The 25,183-nt window shown below is 37.7% G+C and overlaps 1 protein-coding gene and 1 long non-coding RNA gene across 2 annotated transcripts in view; one reads left to right on the top strand and one right to left on the bottom strand.

Moving 5' to 3' along the window:
- Positions 1-25,183, bottom strand: part of LOC139968848 (uncharacterized) — a 190,391-nt gene that overhangs the window by 32,630 nt on the left and 132,578 nt on the right. The window lies entirely within an intron of this gene.
- LOC139968846 (chymotrypsinogen B-like) lies at positions 17,584-22,083 on the top strand. The gene is made up of 5 exons (XM_071973390.1): positions 17,584-17,845; positions 18,946-19,183; positions 19,917-20,115; positions 20,722-20,990; positions 21,666-22,083. The coding sequence occupies exons 1-5, from the start codon at positions 17,768-17,770 to the stop codon at positions 22,025-22,027; spliced, it is 1,146 nt and encodes a 381-aa protein (XP_071829491.1). The 5' UTR covers positions 17,584-17,767; the 3' UTR covers positions 22,028-22,083.

The following is a 25,183-nucleotide window of genomic DNA, read 5'->3' as shown; positions in this document are numbered from 1 at the left end:
AATCAAGTCTTTATCCATCCCAACCCACGAACCCCCCCCCCCCTACTCACCTCCTCTGTATCCTCTACGTAGAAGTATGCACATTAACTAACAACGTGTTGGGGGGGGGGGGGGTCATCCAAGAAAAGTTCTCATTTCCAACATGCCAAAATTTATTCAACCATTTTAAATAATATAATTGCCTAAAATTTCGCAGACATGGGACCAGTCTTTCGATTCAAGTTTTGATGCCGGGATTGTATCTCATAGTTTGCTTTCTCTTTTCTATTATCCTTTCTTTGATTTGGACAAGAAAAGAAGTACATTGACAAACTACATTCTTACATTCGTTTGTTGTTACAGTTGTTGTAATGTACGTCCTTTTTCATTAATGTTTTTTTTCACGCTAAAGAGTACTAACCAGACTAAATTTAAGAATTTACATTGCATGTATTATACCGGTTTTAATACTACAACGTGAATGTCATGTTTATTTTGTTCGATAAACAGTTTCGATAACCAAAATATTATGAATTTTAATCGCCGCTATGGGATCAGCAAAAACTACTTCTCATCTGTCTTTTACTACGTCAACTTCATAAACAGTTCTGTGCAAAGGTGCACGTCATTATACCGTATACTATAGTCTCTCAGACGCGCAGCTATAAAATAATAATAATGGACATTTATAATGCGCCGGTATCCGTCAAAAAAGACGCGCATGGTTATTGTTCCAAAGCCTGGTCAACTTTGTGACTTTGTGTCATAGATATTTAGGTCAAACTATTCAGTATATATATATATATATATATATATATATATATATATATATATATATATATATATATATATATATATATAAATTTATGTATGTGTGTACAGCATATCTTATAACAGTTACATAGCATACTATATCAGGTACATAACAGACCGAATAAGGTGCAGGAAAGGTGTACATCAGACCTATAACAAACCTAAAGGATAATGTATCAGTCCTAATATAACAAAGTTTGTTTAGCAAGCCTGTAGAAAATGTGTTAAGTCTAATCTGTATAGCAGCGCATAGCAGATGTGTATCATATCCAGGTTTTGTAGTATTTTTCAATTACACAATTAAATTATTTTAGATTTAGGAGTGTCAACTGCGTAATGGTTTTAAGCCGTTTACACTCGCTGATGCACGGCGTCACAGATCACATAGTGGGCGTGTACAACGAAACGCGGACCTGTGCACGATCATGCGCAAAACGGTGAACGAAGTTCCTATTTTTATCTTGCTTATATAAACGTGTCGTGTTCATCTACATTTAGCTTTACCATTTCACCAGGAATTGCAACCAAAAACATATCTTTTTGCATGGAAAATCCAGGTAGGTTTCTTAGAAAAGCATAATTAGGTGAGAAACGCCCGACGGAAACACGAGACAAGATTGGCAATAGAAAGTAGATAACGATTAGTATCAAACAGCATGATTATATCGTATGACAATGTATTATGACGTACAGTTACGTCAATTCAATTGGATTGAATATATATCAAATAATTATTTCACAGCGTGATCTTCCATCGGGGTGCTTTCGGGGGTAAAGAGATTTCGACCTCAACTTATATTTGACATGGGAAACCGCGTAAATTGCAACACATTGTTCCCTTAGGGGGTTCTATGTACCTAACTTTCACATGGTTATATATGTATATATGTTACACAGTTCTTCATCTTATTTGACTTACACAGATGTATTAAACGGAAGGGCATAACGGGGGGGGGGGGTGGATCCACCGAGACATTAAAGGAGGGGTGTGGCACTAAGCCGTTGAAGACGACTACCATTTTAGGGAGGTCCTCGCCCAGAAAAATTAATATTAGGATGTGCTAATAAATACTAATAAATACTTTCGATTTTTTAGGTGGGGTTGAAAAGGGGTGGGGATGTATGCTCCATGCCCCCTGGATCCGTGCATGTGTAATTTATATTCTCTGATTGACAATGTCTATTATCAAAATCAAAGATAAACAATTTCAAGAATAAAATTCTCTTGATAGGTCTATACTGTTAACATTTAGAATACAACTGTTTTTGCTGTGTGTTCTCGTGTTGCAAATCTTTGTCAAACACGGTAACTTAAAAGGCCGTTTTTGGGGGGCTAGTAGATTCATCTTTATATGTTATGAACGAAAATATCTCAACAAACATGTTACTTAATCTTATCATAGTTAAACACCTCAACATATTAAGCCCCAATTCGTATATGCTAATCAAGCTACAGCTGCAATAAAGCAGTGTGGCAGTACTAAATGTATCGCACCACAATTAGAGTAGTGCACGTCCGCCTGAGAGGTTAACCGTTGTCGGAAAATGGCCCTAAAGTGACCTACTGTGTAGATTATGTTTGGCATTTTCTGAGTCATCACCATTCTTTTTTATGCTTGGATGCTGAAGAGGATGACATGAACTACTGATGGTCTAAAAATCTGGAGAATTGAAGGTGATTTAAGGTATTTTAGAAAAATCTTGGGTGAAACATGAAGATTCCGCAGCGACAGCTGGCAGATGGAAAGGGGGAGCACAATGATAAACTTCGAGCTCTTCTTGCTCAAAATCTAAACGGTCATAGTGGCAAAAGTTGAATGTTTTATGATAGCCAAAACCATTAGCTATCATATGGTAGGTAGGACATGTCAGTTGAAAACTTATATCTATGCTCTATCGGCCTTGACAATGTGACGTCAATGGTGTAAGTCAATGGAAGCAATTACTGTTGTGCGGTACCTGCAAGAAGGCCATACACATGCAGGTAAAATTGAAGGGCGCCATGAGGTTGAGTTAAGCAAGCAAGATCAGCCGCGACAAAAAGTGCAGTTGATCACCTCATCATAGTTGGCCGTTACCCTTTGTTACAAAAAAAATCATATCTTTAAATATAACATTATGTAACTACATAGCGTGATATTGTAATTAATGAGCAGTTGCAAAACAAAACAACAAGTTCGAAAACCCCAAATTAAATGTCGGTTGGTTTTCGTGGTAAATGAATGGGCAACGGTCCCATAACGTCGTCTAATATTACTTGAAGAACACAGTGAAAAGTGTAATTGGAGAGCAAAAGGGCGAATCTGTTTTGATATTCATGTTTCAGGTTATACTGATCTCGTGGTTGCACCGTGAAATATAAGAGAAATCTTGCATAATAAACCCAGCGGGGAGTGGAAGGTGGCCTACAACGAAACAACACAACTCATGGATATATTGAGGTATTTCAGAGAACTTTATTCCTATTTCGTGACGTCAACCAGTTTGCTGAATGTTTACAACTCTCACAGATTGAATAGAAATGTTATTATATGGCAATGAATTCATTATTTCGAACACATTTAGTCTTGGTAAATCTTGCACTTTTAACAACTATAGCTGTAGTCCATTGGACTTCTCATTCAACGTAATAAATATTTAGTAATCGATGTGTTACGAGCAGGAGGGAGGGTGAGGGGGGGGGCGAGAGCTAGGGTGGACCCGGGAAGAAATATTTCCTTTTAAGTGTTATTGTTAAAATGAGATTTACATTATTAACTGTCTCATATTTTCCAGGGCCCCCTATAATCAAACCCGGGCTTCGGGGACACTGGTAATGTAATAAAGAAAGCAAAATATTCAACATGCATAGCCTAAAGTCAGTATGTCATTCTTAGACTTGTTCGAGTCTAACACCTAACCATCTTTGTGACATGCGTTCAGTGATCATGGTTGGCTTTTGCTTCTCCTTGTAACTCAATATATATATTCCTATTTTCCTATAATCATGGTACAAAAGAAGAAACGTGGGAGTATGGAAACAAATATCGTGAAAATAGAAGAATTTTCAAAGGAGTTTGTTATATGATTGTCAGAATAAGGTACAGATTTGGAACCGCTTTGGCGGTGGGTGGGGGGGGGGGGGGTCATGGTTGGCACCAATATAGGCCTACATATTTATAGGTGATGAACTTATTGTTTAACGCTATGACTGCATCAATACCGTCGAGAGTCCCCCCCCCCCCCGTAACGTTCGATGTTCAGGAACCCGTCCATGAGCACCTGGTGGTTCCAGGGGTGAATCCCAGTTATGAGTAGAGGAGACGAGGTCTCTAGAACCTCTTTGGGGCCTCTGTGAAACATGTTCTGGTCCTCCTGGTAACCAAAAATTGCGAAAATCATTTGAATTTTATGTTTTAATCTGAGTATCAATGTTCTGAAGATCATTTGAGACAATGACACCCTGTCCAATTCCCCTCCCCTGTTATCGCCCCCCCCCTCACCCACCCCCTCCGATATGGTGGTGCGTCGCAGAATAAATATTTCAATCCCCCATCACGGTCTGTAACATCTCAATTATTTACAAGTTAGCAACAGTTAGCTCAGACATGTATGACTTTTATAACTGAGCGTACGGTTGTTACTATAAGCCCCAAACCTTCTACTCGACAAATGAAGACCATGGAAGTGCTAAGCCCACATTTCCATCCATGCCAGGGGTAAATATATGGACGGAATGTATTACTTCCCGTCACGCTAACAGGTAATGGTTGGTACTTAACTGACTTGGGGTCCGCCTGTATTGTTATGAAAGAAATAATTCATAATCTTGGTACAGTGAACATTTTACAATTGTTACATTAGTGAATGTGGTTTCATTAAACGGAGCAATGGTTATTTAATTGTTAAAGTAACGAAATGCAATTTACGTTTTCTAATTAGATTACGTTTAGCCCTATAACACTTTTTAGAAGGTCATTTGAATGTCATTACCAACGCCTTCTTATCGTCTTTCAGAACATCCGATAAGATACAAATGTAATCATTATAACGTATCCGTTTGTTCTAAGTTGAATTCATATCTACTAGAACAAAAGTTTTTTTTTTTAATCTTATGGAACTGTTTACTCAACGGGTTAATTTCCCTTTGTGGTTTTGTGGGAAATGTATAACCGCTATGTTAACATAGTATAATTACAAAGAGGAAATCAGGTAAAAAAAATCGCATGGTATGTTTCCTTTCAAATCACACCTTCATTTAATTTGTTTTCTTGGTATTTTAACTATAACGTTGCATCATTCTGTGAAACCATTTTTTTAGGAATATTCGAAGCATGTCGACCAGCTTAAGACAGTGTAGTAATCTGTAAATTATTTTCATGCATATACACCATTATACACCATTATAATTCAGCTTTATGTGTGTTAGTCCGATGGAGGATGGACCCGGGTTGAAGTGCACAGGGTACGTGCCACCCCCCCCCCCCCACCCTCCCCTCCTCCTCCCACGGATCTGTGAATGGAAACTAACTTTGAAAAGATATATTTTTCCATATTTTTGTTGATATTAAAAAGTACCCGTTCTCTGTTTTGGCAATCTACACAAGAAAACTCAAAAGGGAAACTAACTTTGAAAAGATATATTTTTCCATATTTTTGTTGATATTAAAAAGTACCCATTCTCTGTTTTGGCAATCTACACAAGAAAACTCAAAAGGGAAACTAATTAACCTCTTGTTAATTTATTCGTGCAAGGTGGTCCGCTAGAACTGACCAATGTCTGTTGTGCCTTAAAGACATTGAAGACTCGCCCAAACCGCGTGCCGTGCTCTGAAAAAGTAAACTTTCCGTTGCTTGCAAGGGAAGTTTTTTTCTTGTCGCTACAAAATGCAGACAGTAATGAATCGTGATACCATGTTATCTTTTATCTAGACATGAGATGTCCAGCGCTGCTATGTACACTGTGTTGTGGGTATTGACAGTATCTGTATGTATTGACTGTACACTAGTGTCTAATTACCGACGGTAGCAAGCTGTGTGTGTATTGTCTGGAATCGATGGTGGTGTCTAACACTTCTATTACACCTCATTCGAAACTAGGTCAGATTACCGGCATCAGACGTTTCTTTTTGCGCGATTCTTCACTCCCTTTAAATGGTGCGACAGCCCATGTACCTTTACTATATATACACATGTCCCCTGCTGCCATGCATTCGAAGTCTTTGACAGTTGTGTAGTGATGAGAGAAATAAATGTTCCATGTGTTTAACTTATTTGTTACATAAGATCATGGAGCTATACACATTTTTTAATGTCTGTGTTAACAGCGCCCTCTATTAATAATTTTCAGTCCAGATCGGATCATTGAGGCTCTGTTCCGAGTCCAGGGCTAATATAACTGGCTCCGTTTCAAACTGCGGTTATCACATGTACGAGATTGACGCATATCCTATACCGTATATAGGAAAGCCGAACTTGTTCGACAATGCATGTGACGTAACTTCTAGTCACGCAAGTGATCTTACCCTGGCGCTTACGATGTTGATCACAATAGAATGGGTACAAACACATTTCATATGAATATCATCGTCGTCCAGTGGGCATTTGTTTACTAACATCATAAATAAACAATTCATAACACGGAGACGCTATAATTACAATCGACTGAACGCGGTTTTAGGTCACGCAATATCCTTTAACATAATGATCTCTAACAAGTTTAAAGTTGAATGATTTTTCTTGTTTTAAATGGCGCTTTCTTTCAAATAGGAACAAATAAGAACAAATTTAATTACACCTTATGAATAAAGAGAAGAGCGCTCTACCCAGTTTATGACTTTGGTCAAGTATTTGAAAAATTCATTAGGCTATATATAGCCTAACAAACATTTAAAGGGGAAAAAAATGAAATTTCTCAAATTTATGTCATGATACTCACACGGATTCTGAAAGCTCAGAGATGGATTTTCATCAAGCTTAAACTGGAATGTGGTGGAATTTAAAGCTTCATCTGGCTTCGATTGATCATTTTTGCATTAAAACTAGTATTTTTGTTCAAATGAGTTCAAAATTATGCCTGGTGTATGACAGAGGATAAACTGTTTACATAAAATGCAATTTTTCTTCAAATGAAAACTAATAAAGGCATAATTATGTCTGATATATCAAGAGAAGACCGCTCTTCAACATTTACATCATTTTCGGAAGAATTCAAAAAGTTGCAATTTTGGCCAAAATATGAAAAAATGATAAGGGTATTGCCTTACAAAATATTCACAAAAAGGTATAATTTCTCAAATCTCTTTCAGGTTGCTGTTATGGATTCTTATCGCTCAAATATGGATCTTCCGAAACTTTAAAGTGGAGTTGCTGGGAATGTTAGCTTCAATTTGGACATATTATTAATAGAACAAAGATGGATAAATCATTCGCAAAAAATGCCATTTTCCTTCATATGGGAACGAATGGAAGTGGAAATATGGATTTTCCTCCATATGTTTGAAGTGGAGTTTCTACACACTTCAACCGTACATGGACCTATTAATAAGGGCTATTCATAATAATAATAATATTAATAAGGCTAAATTTTTACATCTTTACATTCAAACGGAGGGCCCCAACCTGTAATTTAACCCTCAATAATGTTCCCCACCTCTATTAAGACCGACCAACCTACCAACCCACCTCAGTATCTTAAAGATTATAAGTCGAGTATATCAATTTTAGTTCCAAATTTTGCAAAATAAAATTGTCGATATAGTACAATAGTTCATGCATAGTACACTACGTGTAGAGATGAAATAATTACGACGTTATTTAACTATAAAATAAATAAAAGAAAATTAAAACAAGATCTGATTTTCGTTTTTATTAGCAGTAAAGTCTGTGATTCACAGCGTGATGAATAATTATATATCACTTTGGATGTTATTTGTAAAATATCTTTATTTTATGATTGCTAGTTAAAATATCGCGATGTAGTTTAACCTAAGCTATATATACAGCCAACATTGCTACAACATTATAATGAATGATTCGTGTTTGCGATTTCATTTCAAAGCCAACCAACCGCGGAGGTTTCGTTAATAAAGGTTACAACATGTGACTAATTCAGATAATCATCAATTCGGATATGAAACGAGTATTATTTATAGAGCGGATTCATTTCCATGTTGTTCAACAACCATGGTGATTGACATATAAACTAATTTATGTGGCCAAATAATCCTTCCTTTATAACTGAACTTTGCGTTTAGCTTAATCGGAATCGTTTTCCTTTTCCGAAAGCCATACTAGATAACTTATTTCGTAAAAAAAATAAAAAAACTTCCGACCAAAAAACGCTTTACAAAAAGTCATCAGTAACGTTAAACAAACTGCTTTTGTTTTATCTGACGTCACAGTAGGCGAAAATAACGATAAGAACTATCGACATTTATATGTGTATCGTCTGTTTGTCTGTGTGTTGTATGTCTGTATGTATACATGTCTGTTTGTAATTCTATTTGTGTTTATTTACTAATGTTCGATTTCAGTAATTACCTTTGCTTAAGTACAGTCTCTATCTCTCCTCTTCAGTTGCAGTGATTAATTTTACTTTTCAATCATAGATTGGAAATTTCAGTCTCTTATTTTCTTTCGACGTCAGACAAAAATAATGTTAGTAAGGGTCATGTAACACGGTAAGACCATGATGCGTGTGTTTATCATTTGCAGTCTCTATCTCTCCTCTGCAGTGATTAATTTTACTTTTCAAACATAGATTGGAAATTTCAATCTCTTATTTTCTTTTGGACGTCAGACAAACTAATGTTAGTAAGGATCATGTAACACGGTAATGTGTTTATCATGCACGTGATTTTCATCCGCTACGGTATACTACTGTACATTTCCCATACGACAGGGGTGATCCTGTTAGACTTATTTTGTTTCAATCTATGAGTAGATTGACCACTAATGCAAAAAGACGGTTGATGTTAACTTTAATTTTAATTATGTGACTTTAGTTATCAAATTAAATATAGTAGAAGGCTTTCATTGTTACATTATTCTCATGACGGAATGTCCATACATCCATTTGTCGGTGTGTTAGTCTGCACGGGAAGATTGGAGGAAGTGATTAAGAGTGAAAAGATCAAATCCCTTCCCTTCCTATCCCGTCCCGTCCCTTCCCGTCCCTTCTTTTACTTCCTGTCCCTTCCCCTCCCTTCCTTTCCCGTCCCTTCCCGTCCCTTCTTTTCCTTCCCGTCCCTTATCGTCCCTTCCCATCCCTTCCTTCCCTTCCCGTCCCTTCTTTACCTTCCCTTCCCGTCCCTTATCGTCCCTTCCCATCCCTTCCTTCCCTTCCCGTCCCTTCCCATCCCTTCCCATCCCTTCTTTCCCGTCCCTTCTTTGTCCCTTCCCGTCCCTTCTATTCCCGTCCCTTCCCATCCCTTCCCTTCCCATCCCTTCCCATCCCTTCTATTCCCGTCCCTTCCCTTCTCTTCCCTTCCCTTCCCTTCCCTTCCCATCCCTTCCCATCCCTTCTATTCCCGTCCCTTCCCTTCTCTTCCCTTCCCTTCCCTTCCCTTCCCATCCCTTCCCGTCCCTTCTATTCCCGTCCCTTCCCATCCCTTCCCTTCCCATCCCTTCCCATCCCTTCTATTCCCGTCCCTTCCCTTCTCTTCCCTTCCCTTCCCTTCCCTTCCCTTCCCTTCCCTTCCCTTCCCTTCCCATCCCTTCCCATCCCTTCCCATCCCTTCCTATCCCTTCCCATCCCTTCTTTCCCGTCCCTTCCCGTCCCTTCTTTGTCCCTTCCCGTCCCTTCTATTCCCGTCCCTTCCCATCCCTTCCCTTCCCATCCCTTCCCATCCCTTCTATTCCCGTCCCTTCCCTTCTCTTCTCTTCCCTTCCCTTCCCTACCCATCCCTTCCCATCCCTTCTATTCCCGTCCCTTCCCTTCCCTTCCCATCCCTTCCTATCCCTTCCCATCCCTTCCCGTCCCTTCTATTCCCGTCCCTTCCCATCCCTTCCCTTCCCATCCCTTCCCATCCCTTCTATTCCCGTCCCTTCCCTTCTCTTCCCTTCCCTTCCCTTCCCTTCCCATCCCTTCCCGACCCTTCTTTGTCCCTTCCCGTCCCTTCTATTCCCGTCCCTTCCCTTCTCTTCCCTTCCCTTCCCTTCCCTTCCCATCCCTTCCCATCCCTTCTATTCCCGTCCCTTCTCTTCCCTTCCCTTCCCTTCCCATCCCTTCCTATCCCTTCCCATCCCTTCCTATCCCTTCCCATCCCTTCCCATCCCTTCTTTCCCGTCCCTTCCCGTCCCTTCTTTGTCCCTTCCCGTCCCTTCTTTTCCCGTCCCTTCCCTTCCCTTCTCTTCCCTTCCCTTCCCTTCCCATCGCTTCCCATCCCTTCTATTCCCGTCACTTCCCTTCCCTTCCCATCCCTTCCTATCCCTTCCCATCCCTTCCCGTCCCTTCTATTCCCGTCCCTTCCCATCCCTTCCCTTCCCATCCCTTCCCATCCCTTCTATTCCCGTCCCTTCCCTTCTCTTCCTTTCCCTTCCCTTCCCTTCCCTTCCCATCCCTTCCTATCCCTTCCCATCCCTTCCTATCCCTTCCCATCCCTTCCCGTCCCTTCTATTCCCGTCCCTTCCCATCCCTTCCCTTCCCATCCCTTCTATTCCCGTCTCTTCCCTTCTCTTCCCTTCCCTTCCCTTCCCTTCCCATCCCTTCCTATCCCTTCCCATCCCTTCCTATCCCTTCCCATCCCTTCCCGTCCCTTCTATTCCCGTCCCTTCCCATCCCTTCCCTTCCCATCCCTTCTATTCCCGTCCCTTCCCTTCTCTTCCCTTCCCTTCCCTTCCCTTCCCATCCCTTCCTATCCCTTCCCATCCCTTCCTATCCCTTCCCATCCCTTCCTATCCCTTCCCATCCCGTCCCATCCCTTCCCATCCCTTCCCATCCCTTCCTTTCCCTTCCCATCCCTTTCCTTGCCATACTTTCCCCGTCCCAACCCCAACCACTATATCAAATCCTGTCCCATCCCTAAACCTAAAGTAAAGATTAACGTTATGACAACTCAAGTCTAGAATTATTCGAGGGTCTCTCCAATGACCAAAGAAAAACTATCAGCCCCCCCCTCCCCTTCTCCTCCCTCATCTCTTTGCAACCTCCAATGCAGATGACTTTGATTATACAGTTTCGTTAATACTTAGATCATGAATCTATCTTGGTAATACTAATAGACATCCATGCTTGGATCCCCAGGTGGCCACGGCGGAAATGAGCGGGAAGTTTTGGCAGACGGCAGTGTTTTGAAAACAGACATTACTGATTCATAAAAAAAGAGATGTTACTTAAAAGGAAAAATGACCTATTGGTTATCACTTTAGCAAAAATGTCATCGTAAATGAATTATTTCCAGTTTTCGTCCCTTTACTGTGAAATAATAAGACTGACCGGAAGCAAACCGTATTGTGGGTGGAACTAGCTAACCGAACTGACGTCAGCAAATGAAACAAGGGTTAGTTTTGGCGAAACCTATAAATGATTATTTCTTTTAATATCACTTTTCCACCTTCACTAGATTGTTGATAGTTTCATTGGAATTGATCAATTTTGCTGAGACTTCTGGTCAGGATTATCGGATTCGATTACGTAATATTCAGTTACACCTGCATATTTTTTTAATTCGAAAGTTAATTTAAGTTGTGTTAGAGCCTAAGATTATTTGAAACGAACACTGAAAAAAACTTGAAAAATCAAGTAAACTTGTAAACAAACCAAGTAATATGACAGTGATCATATAATATCAAAGCGGAATGATATGCATATGCATATCCTTAATTCACGTGACTATTTTTTTTAATTATTATTATACTGTTTCAAAATGAAGGGTAAACTTACACTTGAATATAAAACACGATATCACGAAGGTTACAAGGTTTGACTGATCCTAATTAGCGATTTATTAATCGTAATAACCGTAATATACCGAAATATATACCTTTAACCGTAACAGCAAATCAGATGTAAATTGTTTATGTATGTTTCTTGTTGTCGATGTTATTATTTTCATTTGCAAACCTTTCAAGTAGTTACCTTATTAAGTAACGGTTGGGGTTTTGGATGTTTCAATTACCCAGGGACGATGAAGACGGGGTGGGGTGGGGTGGGGTGGAGGGGGGGGGGGGTAAGAAGTGGAACGTCACTCCCAATTGGTGAAAAACTACTAAATTGTTTCCCCTTTTCTACATACGAAATGCTTATTTTCATAATTAAAACCAGGCGGTATTGTTGCTTTTCAGTTTGGCATACAATAATTTATCCAACTTTTGATCTTTCCATAACCCTCATTTTTACTAGGAAAAACAAGGCAACGCAAAAGTGTAATATTATTCGATAAAGGGTAGTAAAAATCACATGTATGAAAGGTTGATTCCCAACAGATTCAATTTATTGGTTCTTCCGTCAATGTAGGAGCATTATTTGTAGTTTAATTCATCAAATTCTGCAACGTCATCGGGCTTGCATTGTGGTTGTTGAAGAAGTGACTAATCTACTTAAATTTATAAAATGCGGGTTTTGCTTTGGTTTGGTTATTATTATTATTATTTTATTATTGGAATTGCAGTACCATCGTCAACTCGATTACTCGTAAGGGGACCATAGTTTTTATGACGTCAGAAAGCATTCCATAAAATTTAAAATTAAATAAAAAGTTGTAAAGCTGGTATCCTACACAGGGGGTGGATCCATGACTTCCCATGAAGGGGTTGTGGCCCTGATCAAAAAATAGATCTGCAAGCCTAAAATATGATTTACAAATTCTGCTGCAGGGCAAAATATCTCCTTCTTTCGTCAATGTGACATCAGAGAACCATCCGAAGCAAAAGTCTGGCACTTTTACTGGTATTTTCTAAGCTATTAACTTCGACAAAAATTGTAGCGTTTTTTTCTTCATCCACCAAATACACTTACATATATGTAGCTCAATGTTTCATATTATAGACTAGTTAAGTTTAATTGATTGCAATATTTATTTTAAGCGATCCTCGATATGATGGGTAAACTTTCTATAAAAATAAATAAATGGAAAATTAATAAAATACTGGAAACTTCGTTGGTCCGTAGGGGGTCATATAACAGAAAAATTGTAGTAACAGTTTTGAAATGACATCACTATATGGGATTTTACTTCGAATTATATTTTTGACGATGCACCCCGCAATGTCACCTTGACCACGTTACCATGGAAACGCCTGTTGGATATCGCTACAGTGCTGAAAATAACGTCACTCACTAGCGTGATACCGGTATTAACTTTTTTTCCTTTCATTATCCAAGCCTTGATATTTATAGAACGACCCGTGAACAGTCAACATGCACTTTATGCACACAAAAAAAAGCGCATTATGTAACACATGTTGTATTAGTTAATTGTGTCATGACGTATATAATTTTCCGGTTAAGTTAGAAACCCTTTACTCCTGTCCCTCAGTACCGATCAGGTCGGGAACGTTGATCTAAGAATATGGTTAACCAAAGAATTTATTCACACATCCTAGGTTACAATCGGAAACTATATCAAATAAGATATTCGCAAAAGACATGCTTTACTGCCAAAGCAATCGACTGCAAGTAATAAGCTGTTTCCGAAGGAATTTAAGGAAGTCATTTCATAAACCAGGCTATAATTTGTTTGTTTTTTTTAATTACCCTATACATGCAAGTGTGTGTTCGCGTTAAACGGTCGTTTTGATGACCTTGACCTATATTGACATTAATTTACATATCAAAATATGCTTACGCCTTTACAAAACATTCGTTCTTTTTCAGGGAGATATCGATAAATTTCGAACATAAAATTATAACAAGAAAATACCAAAATAACGTTGGAATACTCCCAAGTGGGAACGACAAACAAACATGTTAAAAATGCGTGGTGGTTGACTGCAAAGAAAATCACTAAAAGGTGCTGACGTCATAGTGACGTTGTTTACATTTGACAACGAGGGCCACACCATGATGTTTGACAGCGGAAACAGTGATCTGAAGTATTATTTCGAGAATAATAGTGAAGTTCGCATGTCATAGTTTCTTATCGAATAGTCGTCGCGCAAGGAAATCTGAGATTGAGCCTGTTATATGTTAATTCTGTGGGCTTTTAAAAATTACATTTTACTTTTTATTCACCTCTTATTGGTTCACTTCTAGCTTTTTAGTGACGTTACATTTGACGACTACAATAGAAATTACGAGTTTCGTTGCGTGGCAAATTTAGCGCGGTGACATTCTTTTATATTTGGTTGCTAAGGGTAGATTGTGCTGTACATAGAAAAGCTAGGCATATCGTCTTTTTAATTGGAAAAGCGTCGGTATTTCTCAGTCACATGAATAAGAATTCAAACATATCACATTACCAAGTCAGAGACCTGGTAAAGATGAACTGAAATTTGGACCACAATAGGAAAATGACGTTAATATCTAATTTTAGATATAACGTAATTTTGCAAGGGTACTAAATCAACATCTTAGGGAAGTGTTTACACCTTACTGTAAAACGCTTAAATTGTAAAGGGTATATCCGATTGAAAGTTCATTTCCATGAACAAAACAACACACATCCTTCGCACATATCCTTCACAAGGGAAAAACAATTTCTATGGAGATTTCCTAGCGAAGATGTGGGATAATCGGATGAAGATTAAATACCTTAGCTATACTGTATGGCATTACGCATGCCTGACTCGCTTGTAAAATATCGGTAAGCAATGTCACTAACTAAAAACTTAAATTAAGTAGACATAAAAATGACATAATAATAGTATGTTAAAAACAACAAAACAAGGAATATTTATAATTATTAGTAGGAATAATATATGTCGTCAAAATTCCGATGAATGCGATAATGTATACAATCGCGTTTCTTTCTTCTTGAAAGATGTGGGTCGTTGGGGAGGGGAGGGAGAGGGGCAGGGGTTGACGTATGGGTACAGCTTTTCGAACATGCGCAGTGCCATCGTGAACCAACGTATCTAGTAGGATAGTTGTTCATTCATTGACCAATTCAAATGAAAGCGATGATAAATTTGGTCTCCTGGGTTTGCAGAGAATATAATCAGTTGTTTTAATAACCTCGGAACATAGTTGCAATATCGCTAGATTTTGACCTATAAAACGTGTGTAACACTCAGACACTGTTGTATTTGCACAGCCAGACAAACAGACAGACAGACGGATTCACAGTAAAAACAAAAGCATCTGTTAAGAACAAGCATCACAGACAAACATTAAATAAACGTCAAACACTCAGAATCGACACTCATCAATCAACTATTTGAAATAATACCAAAGTTCAAAAAAAAAATTCTTTCGGCAATAAAACAAATATTTGCCGGAGAATTTGTTAACATAGACCTAATTATTATACAAGCTTTAATTGTTTTTCACATTAGTTTGATCAGCTTGATGTGTACTTTGTTATATGATTATTCATCGGCGATGACACTCACCCAATTTTCTGCCATATATATATATATATATATATATATATATATATATATATATATATATGTCTATCAACTTCGGAAAATATATAGGCTACACGTTTTTCACGCTAATGAATATTCATAAAAATTATCATAAGTACTTTTTTAACGCCTTTGCAATTCATTCCTATACAGATTTGCTATTCTCTGTTCCACATTTAAGCACGATAAGCATTACTCAATATGTAAACATTGCTCATCGATATGAAGCATGCTTTTACCGAAATAATTATTCATAAGGGTGTGAAAATAATACCACTGTATCATATATACTTAGGCTTAAATATTTAGGGTATATCCGAAACATAAACCATTTCCGTGAACAAAAGGATGCATCAATTCCTACGCATATATCCATCACAAACAGTAACATTTCCTTATGGATATTTGCGAGCGGATACGTTGATAGTTGGATGATAATAACGAAATCGGATCCATTCTTACAGAATTCGCAGTCGACACTTTTGAATCAAATGTATCGGTATTACCCGACCTTTTAACATGTTAAAGGTTGCTATAACAAATTAACAGCAGTTAAGATTTCATTGTTGTCAATTTAAAAAACTTCAAAAATATTGAAGAAAAAGAGTCAAAACTCAATTTCTTTAACATTTTGCTCATTATATTCATTATAGAGACTGTTGTTAGTTAGATTTTTCCAAATGTTGTTTTTGTTGGTAGTATTTGTTTTGTTGTTGTTATTGTTGTTTTGTGACAAAATGTGCTCTGTGGGTGGCCGTCATAGAGGCTAAATACCGTTATAACAGGTTTAATATCGAGCATAAACGTGGCCATTTTTTTTTTAAATTACTTGGAGAGCTCTATATTGATAACCTTTAACTTCGTCAGGGAAGACACTCGAAATGATTCGTTTACTTCTGAACGTATGCATTACCATATGTGGTAATGCATGTATATGCTAATGACCTTGGCAGACATATACATCCTTTGCAGAAAAAACAATATTCTGTGCGATCATGAAACAAGATAATATACAATGACCATGGATCCTTAAACTAAGAATACCTATAAAATACCTTGGAATTGTTTACGTCATCAAATATTTTGAGAGGTTACTTCCCCCGTGAAACTCTGCTTTACAACCCTTTTCCTCCCTTTATACTTTGGTTGTTCATCCTTACCCCCCCCCCCACCCTCCCACACCTTACACCGATGCCTCTTGATGACCTTGCTACCACGTGTCTCCTGATTGCAACCTCCCCACCACGGAGTGACCTTGGACTTACTTTGTAACCATGACTACAATGGCCAATAGCTACCAGGTGTATAATACTTCATCTAATACCAAAGCACAGATACAGTTATGTCCCGCCCCCCACCCCTCCCCATAACTTTTTAGCCTCTCACAAAAATAGCTATTTGAAGCTCGGATGAGGGGTGGTGAATGCTGGGTGTCCGTCCTCAATGACTGATATCCTTGGAAGAATTATTTTGTGGTGGAGAGGAAGTTGGTCCTTTTTGGATGCAGACATTTTGGTAACATCGAAGTGAAGGTTTCTATGGTAATGACGTAACGTTTCCGACCAATCATGAGCGACTATTTACACGTCATTGCCGCAGCTGTTTGGGGAGGGGGGGGGGTTCTCTACCGGGATATAAAAACGTAAGTACTACCAGGGAGTTGTTACCAGGGAGTTGTTACCAGGGAGTTGTTACCAGGGAGTTGTTACCTGCAGGGAGTTGTTATGGAAACTACACTGCCTTGGTGCGCCACATGGTTCGGCCAAAGGTCTGCTGGAGTGTAATGACGTCATTAGTATATATAGATTCATTCTTAGTTTATCGCACTTTTTTATTTGCAACAGCCTGAAGGGCTTGGTTCAATTAATGTGTTAGTCATATACGTACGACCACCACGCACAACGTGAATCACACCGGCTACAAATCTCAATGTACCGATACTAAAATCCCTCTTACAAAGGTTAACGTCTCTACGTTCGTATTTAACACACAAAAAAACCTGTTCAGCATTATTTAAACTATTTCTGACACTTACCTCAACATTTTATACATTACTATAATTGTCTATGTATGTCATTTCTTAATAATAATTCTAAATAAATACTTCGAATGATTCTTATTACCCATTTGGTGACGTGACAACCCACTACTCACCTGTACCAAATACCGGATACTATTTCACGTTAATAATCTCTGCTTAGGTGGAAGGTTCCTGGAAACTCGTTGTGATCGGCGGATAGCTGATAAGCCCCCCAAAACAGATAAAAAGGTACGATTGATTGGATGTCAAACCAGAATCAAGCAATATACAGACACGGAAAGACTTCAAAGCAAAGAGAGAAAGAAAGTGAATTCGAAATCATAATTTATTTAATTGAAAAAAGTTTTAATTTCGTTTGGTATTTATCTGACAGAAAGTGAAATATAGTATATAGGTTACGTAATTATACTCGACGTGATTGATCAAGGCCAAACATCAACTAAAATGTTTCTGATTTTTGTTGTTATTTCGTTGTGCTTGGGAGGAGGAAGAAGAATTTCAGCCCTGCCTCTCGAATCGACGGTAAGTTTTGAAAACGATTTCACCAATTGTTTTTTTATTTTTTATTTTATTTTTTATTTATTTTTTTTAACTTAATTAAAACAGCCTTTATGAGCTATCTGCATTTGTTTTTCAAATTAACAATTTTTGTACTTAAAATACTTTTTTACTAATTAACTAACTAACATAAACTTCAGAGTTGTTATGATGGGCTATTATATTAGGTCATGTCATCTGAAGTGAAAACTCCAATTTTCCACAATTGTTACGGATTTTTTTTCAAATAACTCATTAAAAAAAAGAATGATAGCACCACCATTGTTCATTTATGGATAATATTTATCCTTGAATTTTTTATTTTGAAGGTCAAATATCAGGAACCTCACTCCCCATTGTAACTTTACCGTTGAGCGGCGAGAATTAGGTTATCCCTAAACGCCTCAACTTTTGGTGAACCCTGTAAATAAGATAAACTTCAGAGTTGTTATATATGGTGGGGGTATATATGCGATCATGACATTTTAATTTAAAACTCCAATTTTTCCAGAATTTTTTCGGAATTTTTTCAACTAACTCATTAAAAATAAAGGATAGCACCACCATTGTTTATTTATAGACAATGTTTATCCTTGAATTCTATATTTTGAGGGTCAAATATCAGTAAACTCACTCCTCATTGTAACTTTTACCTTTGAGCGGCGAGAAAGTTATCCCTAAACGCTTCAACTTTTCGTGAACCCTACATGTACAGTCAGTCTCACGAATCGGCGTTCCTTGAATTACCTTTGTCACTGCTTCACGAAGCTAAAGGTAATCCGTAACGGACGGACGTTCGGTTGTGGGGTTTGACTATGACCAACGGAAAATATACTAATAACTGGTGGGAAGACTTAGACATTTTGGTACGGGGTTCAATGAAAGTCCTAGGCAAGGTATTATTTTAAGGAGCTTGCTCGTACAAATAAATATATATTTATGATGAAACGTTAAATACAACAGTTTCGTTGATTATACAGTATATTATATAGGAATAATGCAAGAAAATATAGCTGCGTCATCGAAAATTGAGAATCGAACCTAACATATATTTTACGTACTCCTTTCTTGTTTAACATTCACAGAATGGCGATATGATCTCATCTACCATAACCACAGAACCATTGGTGGAAGCTAGTGGTGACGTCATGGCTGAAAATGTCAACCAGGAAGATGATTGGTCCACAACTGAAGTACAACGCGCTCGTTTTCTGTCACCGCGCATTGCTTCACTGCGTGCTCCTGCGCCATTGAGTTTACAAGAGAGCAGTGCGCCCATGGGTTTATTGCCATCCTCTCTAACAGAAAATGACGTAAAATCAGGTTCGTGGTATTCTACCTTAAAATTATCGGCCTTCTTGTCTTGTTAGGGTCATAGCAGGTCCGTAGTCAGGTTGGCACGAAGAACGCCACGCCTTCCCATGCAGAGTACTGTAACCCACCCCCCCCCCTTTTTATTTGTGCCAGCACCATTTGTATAAACATTTCACGAAACGGGGGAACAAATATTGTGCCTTTCCTTAACATTTCTTGTACCACCTTGTGCACCCTCCCCAACCCAAAAGGACATTCTGAAGCCACTTGCCATGACGATACCACTTACCTTTACTCTGTTGTTTTTAATGTACGTTCATGAAATGTAATCACACAAGTTCAGCAACTTTATGAAATAATCAAAAGCCGGATATCCCCTTTAAAGTTGCATATACGTCAAACTTTCTCTTAAATGAAAACAACCTACCTCCTTTAATAATCAGAGTATTGTCCCTCCCCTCCCCCACCCCCTAAACCCACCCTCTCCCCCCAACCTTAGCTTGTTAAAATTGCTACTGGTTTCCAAACAATTGGACTTTCCTGTATGGAGGATGAAACATCTTCCCAGACATAGCAAACTAGTTCAATTTGACAAACTTTTGATTGCAGTAGCCGATGACTTTCGACCGGGATTTTGACTATAGGGTTAACCGTTCTGGCACATTTTAGATGCAATACTGAATACCCTTTCAATTTTTAAGTCCTCTATAGTCACGCCTTTTCCTTTCACCTCTATCTTCAGTGTTTCAATGTGGTGTGCGACCCAAGGATGAAATGGTTGCCCGAGGACGAATTGTGGGGGGTCTCAGTACTAAAACAAGATGGCCGTGGATGGTACAGATACTACGTAAAGAGGATAGAGAGTTGATATGTGGCGCCACTCTCCTTAGTGATAGGCACGTGATCACTGCTGGACATTGCATCAGAGGGCAAGATGGAGAGTAAGTATATACATCCAAACAAGTAGAAGTTTGTAAGTTTTATCGCCTTTTATGATTTTGACGCTATTTTGGTCGTTGAAAAGCACAGGCAAAATATCAAATATGTTTGTATGTGTTTGTTACTCTATAGTCCTCCAAATCTAGTCCAGCATTTAAATATCCATACCGAGATTTCAAGGCAAGCATTAGGTTTCGTTGGTGGAGTAACCACGTCTGAGGGTATTTGGATGGGAATGCTCTGGTTTGGTAAAAAGAAAACCTTAAAAAAAACCAGCTAAAATACTTTATGCTGGCATAATCTATTTGATACGCCTTCCGCTCATTCCGGATAACCCATGTTGCTTTTACAATGAAAATTGCTCAAGCTTATTAGGTTCATACTCTCTTCTGTCCCTCTCATGCCTTCCTCCCCCCCCCCCCCTGCCTACAGCAAACGATTATTGTTCCTCCCAGTATCATTTCTGAGCTTCTCTGGTCTTTTTTGGGGGGAGGGGGGGGGGGCTAGATGGTCGACAGTTTACTCATTCAATAGAGGTTATCAGATTTAATTAATATACTTTTATAGATAAATTTAAATTAACCCTCTAATCCTTTAATCCGTTCCAGATACGGTCCATCTGATCTTATCGTTCGAATCGGAGATCACTACCTAAACGAAATCGAAGCCCACGAACAAGACATCAACATTGAGTGTATGTTCATGCATCCTAACTACGATGCGTCTACATTGAAGAATGACATCGCAGTGATTAAACTGAAGGTTGACGAGAGAAACCCTATCAAATTCACCAGCGACTTACTACCAGCCTGTCTGCCAAACAAAAGAGAATTCAAGGCCGGTACAGAATGCTATATCACAGGATGGGGCTATAGAGGTAAGATTTCCCGATCCTCCCCCCCCCCCCCACCCACCCCCACAACCACACCTACTACCATGTGTCCGATATCTCCGCGAAGATGGTACAACGCAGTGGTACTATATAACATATACAATCATATGATCTTAAAGAAACAATGAAGAAAACTTGATAAAGTATTGATAAATGGTATTCGAAAAAAGTTGTTAAAAGATCGAGGACATCATTGCAGTTTACATAGCAATATCCAGTGTTTCTGCAGTGGGCAGTGAGAAAGGATTGTCAGAGGGCGCTAACCACAAATACGAGTTATCGGTGATTTCATTTTTGAACAAAGCGTATAATTATTTCTATATGAGAAACAAAAGTATTTATGGTGTAACATTCCATGAGGATCGTGTTCTTATAGCTTGAGACCGTACTATACATACACAACAAGGGCATGCGCAGTGTGAGTTATGACTTTTTACAAGATGCCTAATTTCAATAATTTAGAATAAAAAAAATACTTAACTCAGTGTGTCACCAATGTTATTATAACACTTTAACAAGACCTTTAAAACCTGATTTTCAACCAATCCAACCCCCCACCCATCCCCCCCCCCCAAAAAAACCCGATGTTGCACGTGAGAGTCTTAAAGACGATAGCACATAATTTTTTATTATTATTATGTATTTTTACTTGTTATTCAGATTTCATCGACTATTACTACGACCTTGCGTCGCCTTCTTTGACTGAAGCCAAAGTTCCCCTCCTCAGCAGTCGAGAATGTAAAAACCTCGGAAGAGTCTACGGCACTGACGTCACAAAGAAAATGCAATGCGCGGGTTACTTGACTGGCGAATCACGAGCTGACACGTGTAAGAAGGACAGTGGCGGTCCACTCGTTTGCCAAAGTAAAGATGGTTCTTGGAAGTTGTGGGGTATCACCTCATGGGGCGATAACACATTCTGTGAGAGCTCACCAACGCTACCTTCTCCGGGAGTTTACACTCGTGTTGACAAATATTTATCCTGGATCAATATAAAACTAGGGGAGACTTGTCCAAAATAAAGCAGGCATCCGCAGTTCCAAACTGGGGTGATGATAGGGATGTGTGGGGCGTGTTTTGGTAGGGAAGGGGAGGGAAGGACGGATGAGGTGAGGGGGGAGGGGTTAAAACACGTTTTGTCACCAACCAGATATGTAGTAAGTCCGTAATCGTACACGAATTGTAGCATAAGCTACCTGTACTAGTATTCGGCGTACTCGGCACATTTTAAATATTAGTGTAGGAACTACACAAAATAGTTTACTCGTATGCGTACTCGGCACATTTTTAACTGTAGTGTGTAGGAACTACACAAAATAATATATTCGTACTTAGAGCCATGTACTCTAACTCACATGTACATCAAGGGAATTTTGCTTGTACACGTTCTCATGTATACACAGGGGGTATTGTACACGTACACTAAGTCTATCAACATTCTACATTAATGATTTTATGAACACTTTCACGACATTTCTTATACCAATGGATAAGTGCATTACATTCATTTGCAATATTTAACGAATATTTATTCTTATATAACAATTTATACAGGGTCACTTGTCGGTTCTTCGAGCTGCTTATACAAACCTTAGATGGAACATTTATTTAATTTTATATTAATATTTATTTTGCAATATTTATCGAATGTTTAAAATTATTTATTCTCATATAACACTTTATACAGGGTCACTTGTCGGTTCTTCGAGCTGCTTATACAAACCTTAGATGGAACCTTTATTTAACTTTTTATTAATATTTATTTTGCAATATTTATTTATGCTTGTATAGCACTTTAAACAGGGTCACGTGACGGTTCTTCGAACTGCTTATACAAACCTTAGATGGAACATTTATTTAATTTTATATTAATATTTCTTTTGCAATATTTATCGAATGTTTAAAATTATTTATTCTCATATAACACTTTATACAGGGTCACTTGTCGGTTCTTCGAGCTGCTTATACAAACCTTAGATGGAACCTTTATTTAACTTTTTATTAATATTTATTTTGCAATACTTATTTATGCTTGTATAGCACTTGAAAAACAGGGTCACGTGACGGTTCTTCGAACTGCTTATACAAACCTTAGATGGAACATTTATTTAATTTTATATTAATATTTCTTTTACGTTCATATTAATTCAATTACTTATCAGTCATGTTTCCTTTATTTATTTATTTTTTATTTATTTATTTATTTATATTGCTTCATTAAAAGTTTTCTTACCTCATAATTCTTCAATTTTCTCAAAATTTTGGCCAATTCAATTTCGATTTTTGCCCTTCAGGAAAATATCGAGAGGTTTCTCTTTTTTTTATATTGTATTTATTTATAATTTAATATTTATTTTGCCTTATTGAAGGTTAAAAGCATTTGTTGTCTTATTTCATTAGTCTTCCGATCTTTCGTATCACCTTGTTAATTAATTTTATTTATTCATTTGTATACTGTTCACCTTTGTATATTGAACTAAACAATTTTAATTGCTTGATTATTGGAAGATACCCAAGATTCTTTTATTTTCGAAGTTCTCTTCAGTAATATATTTAACATATTAATTTTATTTGTTATTTTAATCACTATTATTGGAATATTTTTAAGCTTTCGCTGTCATAGTTTTCAATATCACAAGTTTTTATATATTATACTTATATTTCTCAAACTACCTTTTTATATAAAGGTTCAAAAAGAATTGTCCGGAAACTTCACCTAAAATTAGTTGTAAAGTCATATTCTTCCGTCATATTCCGTCATAATCTTCAATAGCTTAGAAGGTTATTACGATGTACAATTTGCGTTGTGATATTATGTTATGATATTCATAGCAAGCACATCAAATAATTTCTTCACATTGGAGAGAGAATAAACCAGTATCCTACATTTATGGAAAATGAATTTATTCTTTTTATTATGTGTTTTTCTATTTTACTAATAAATGTTCTGCTATATCGACGAATAAAAGTATATGAAATATTATATTGAATTCTCAACTTCTTCTTTTGTTTTTCTCTTAGATAATATTTCTTGTTTCCTCTGTTCTCTAGAAAATGCTAGAAAGTTAAAATTTAAAATTTAAAAATTTAAATGTTAAAAAGCAATACTGTTTCATCTCTTCCTGTCCCCGCTTCTTACAACCTTTCTGTGCAGTGAACAGATTTGGCCGTAGGATATAATTGAATAAAAAAAATCGGTTTGCATACCAATCCCAAAAATGATGTGCATAAAGGGAAATAAAGTTAAAGGCGGGTATACTATATGTATTAACTTCCACCTCCCCCTGTCATCGTCACCAAGTCCCTCTCCTGTTCCTCATAAAACACACACTGAGTGGTGCAATGGGAGTGTTAGCTCAGTGGTTAACGCCGGTGCCTTTCAATCATAAGGTCCCGAGTTCGAGTCACTCCAAGATTAAAGTATGTCGTCCAGTTACAGAGTTGTTGCCAATTGACAATTCATAATCATGGACGTTATAGATGAATCTAAGAGACTGACTTCGGTCAGCTTGTGGCTTTAATAAGCCAATGCTGGCTTCTTCGCGAGTTCCTACTTGCAGGAGGATCTAAAATACATAAAATGAATTTGGTCGAGGTAAATAATTTGAAAACAAAGAGGATTACAAATCCCGAAAAAAGATGTACATAAAGGAAAATAAATGAATAGCAAAATGAACACTGCCACCTTCATATAAAATATGTTACTTGCTAGATTAACTCTTTGTTACATTAGTAAAATATCAATTACCGATATGTGTGCCGGATGTAAACAAGCTAAATAACTCGATTGGTTGTTGATTTCGATCAATGATACATTTTTCAATGTTCTCTATAAGTTAACATCGTCATCAATGAGAATTGTTTCAAGCATTAACTAAAGTCACTACACTATCATATATACTCGCGATTTAGAATACTGTATATACCCATAATCACAAGTTAAATGGACACGTACATTATCTTCATATTTCTTCTTTTATTTGATTTTCTTCCATACTTCTATATCGTATTCTCAGTCGCAAAGGAAATGCATGTATCTCCCTTTATTTGTCCGATCTTTTAATAGGTTAGGGGATTTTGGGAATATCACTTTTATCGAACCCTAGTGTTTGATTCTTGGATTCAGAAGGACGAAGCTAGCTATTGCTCGCTTGGATTCGCAAGATAATTGCTCTAAC

The sequence above is a fragment of the Apostichopus japonicus genome, chromosome 6 (assembly GCF_037975245.1).
Source record: "Apostichopus japonicus isolate 1M-3 chromosome 6, ASM3797524v1, whole genome shotgun sequence".
In the NCBI taxonomy this organism is placed as follows: Eukaryota; Metazoa; Echinodermata; class Holothuroidea; order Aspidochirotida; family Stichopodidae; genus Apostichopus; species Apostichopus japonicus.
The sequence above is the reverse complement of the archived record's forward strand: the minus strand, read 5'-3'. Positions and strand labels throughout refer to the sequence as shown.

Excerpts from the sequence above, each read along its gene's own strand:
- LOC139968846 (XM_071973390.1), top strand. The coding sequence starts at position 17,768 with ATGTTTCTGATTTTTGTTGTTATTTCGTTGTGCTTGGGAGGAGGAAGA. Across the intron at positions 17,846-18,945 it reads CCCTGCCTCTCGAATCGACG|AATGGCGATATGATCTCATC; the intron begins GTAAGTTTTGAA and ends TAACATTCACAG. Across the intron at positions 20,116-20,721 it reads ATCAGAGGGCAAGATGGAGA|ATACGGTCCATCTGATCTTA; the intron begins GTAAGTATATAC and ends AATCCGTTCCAG.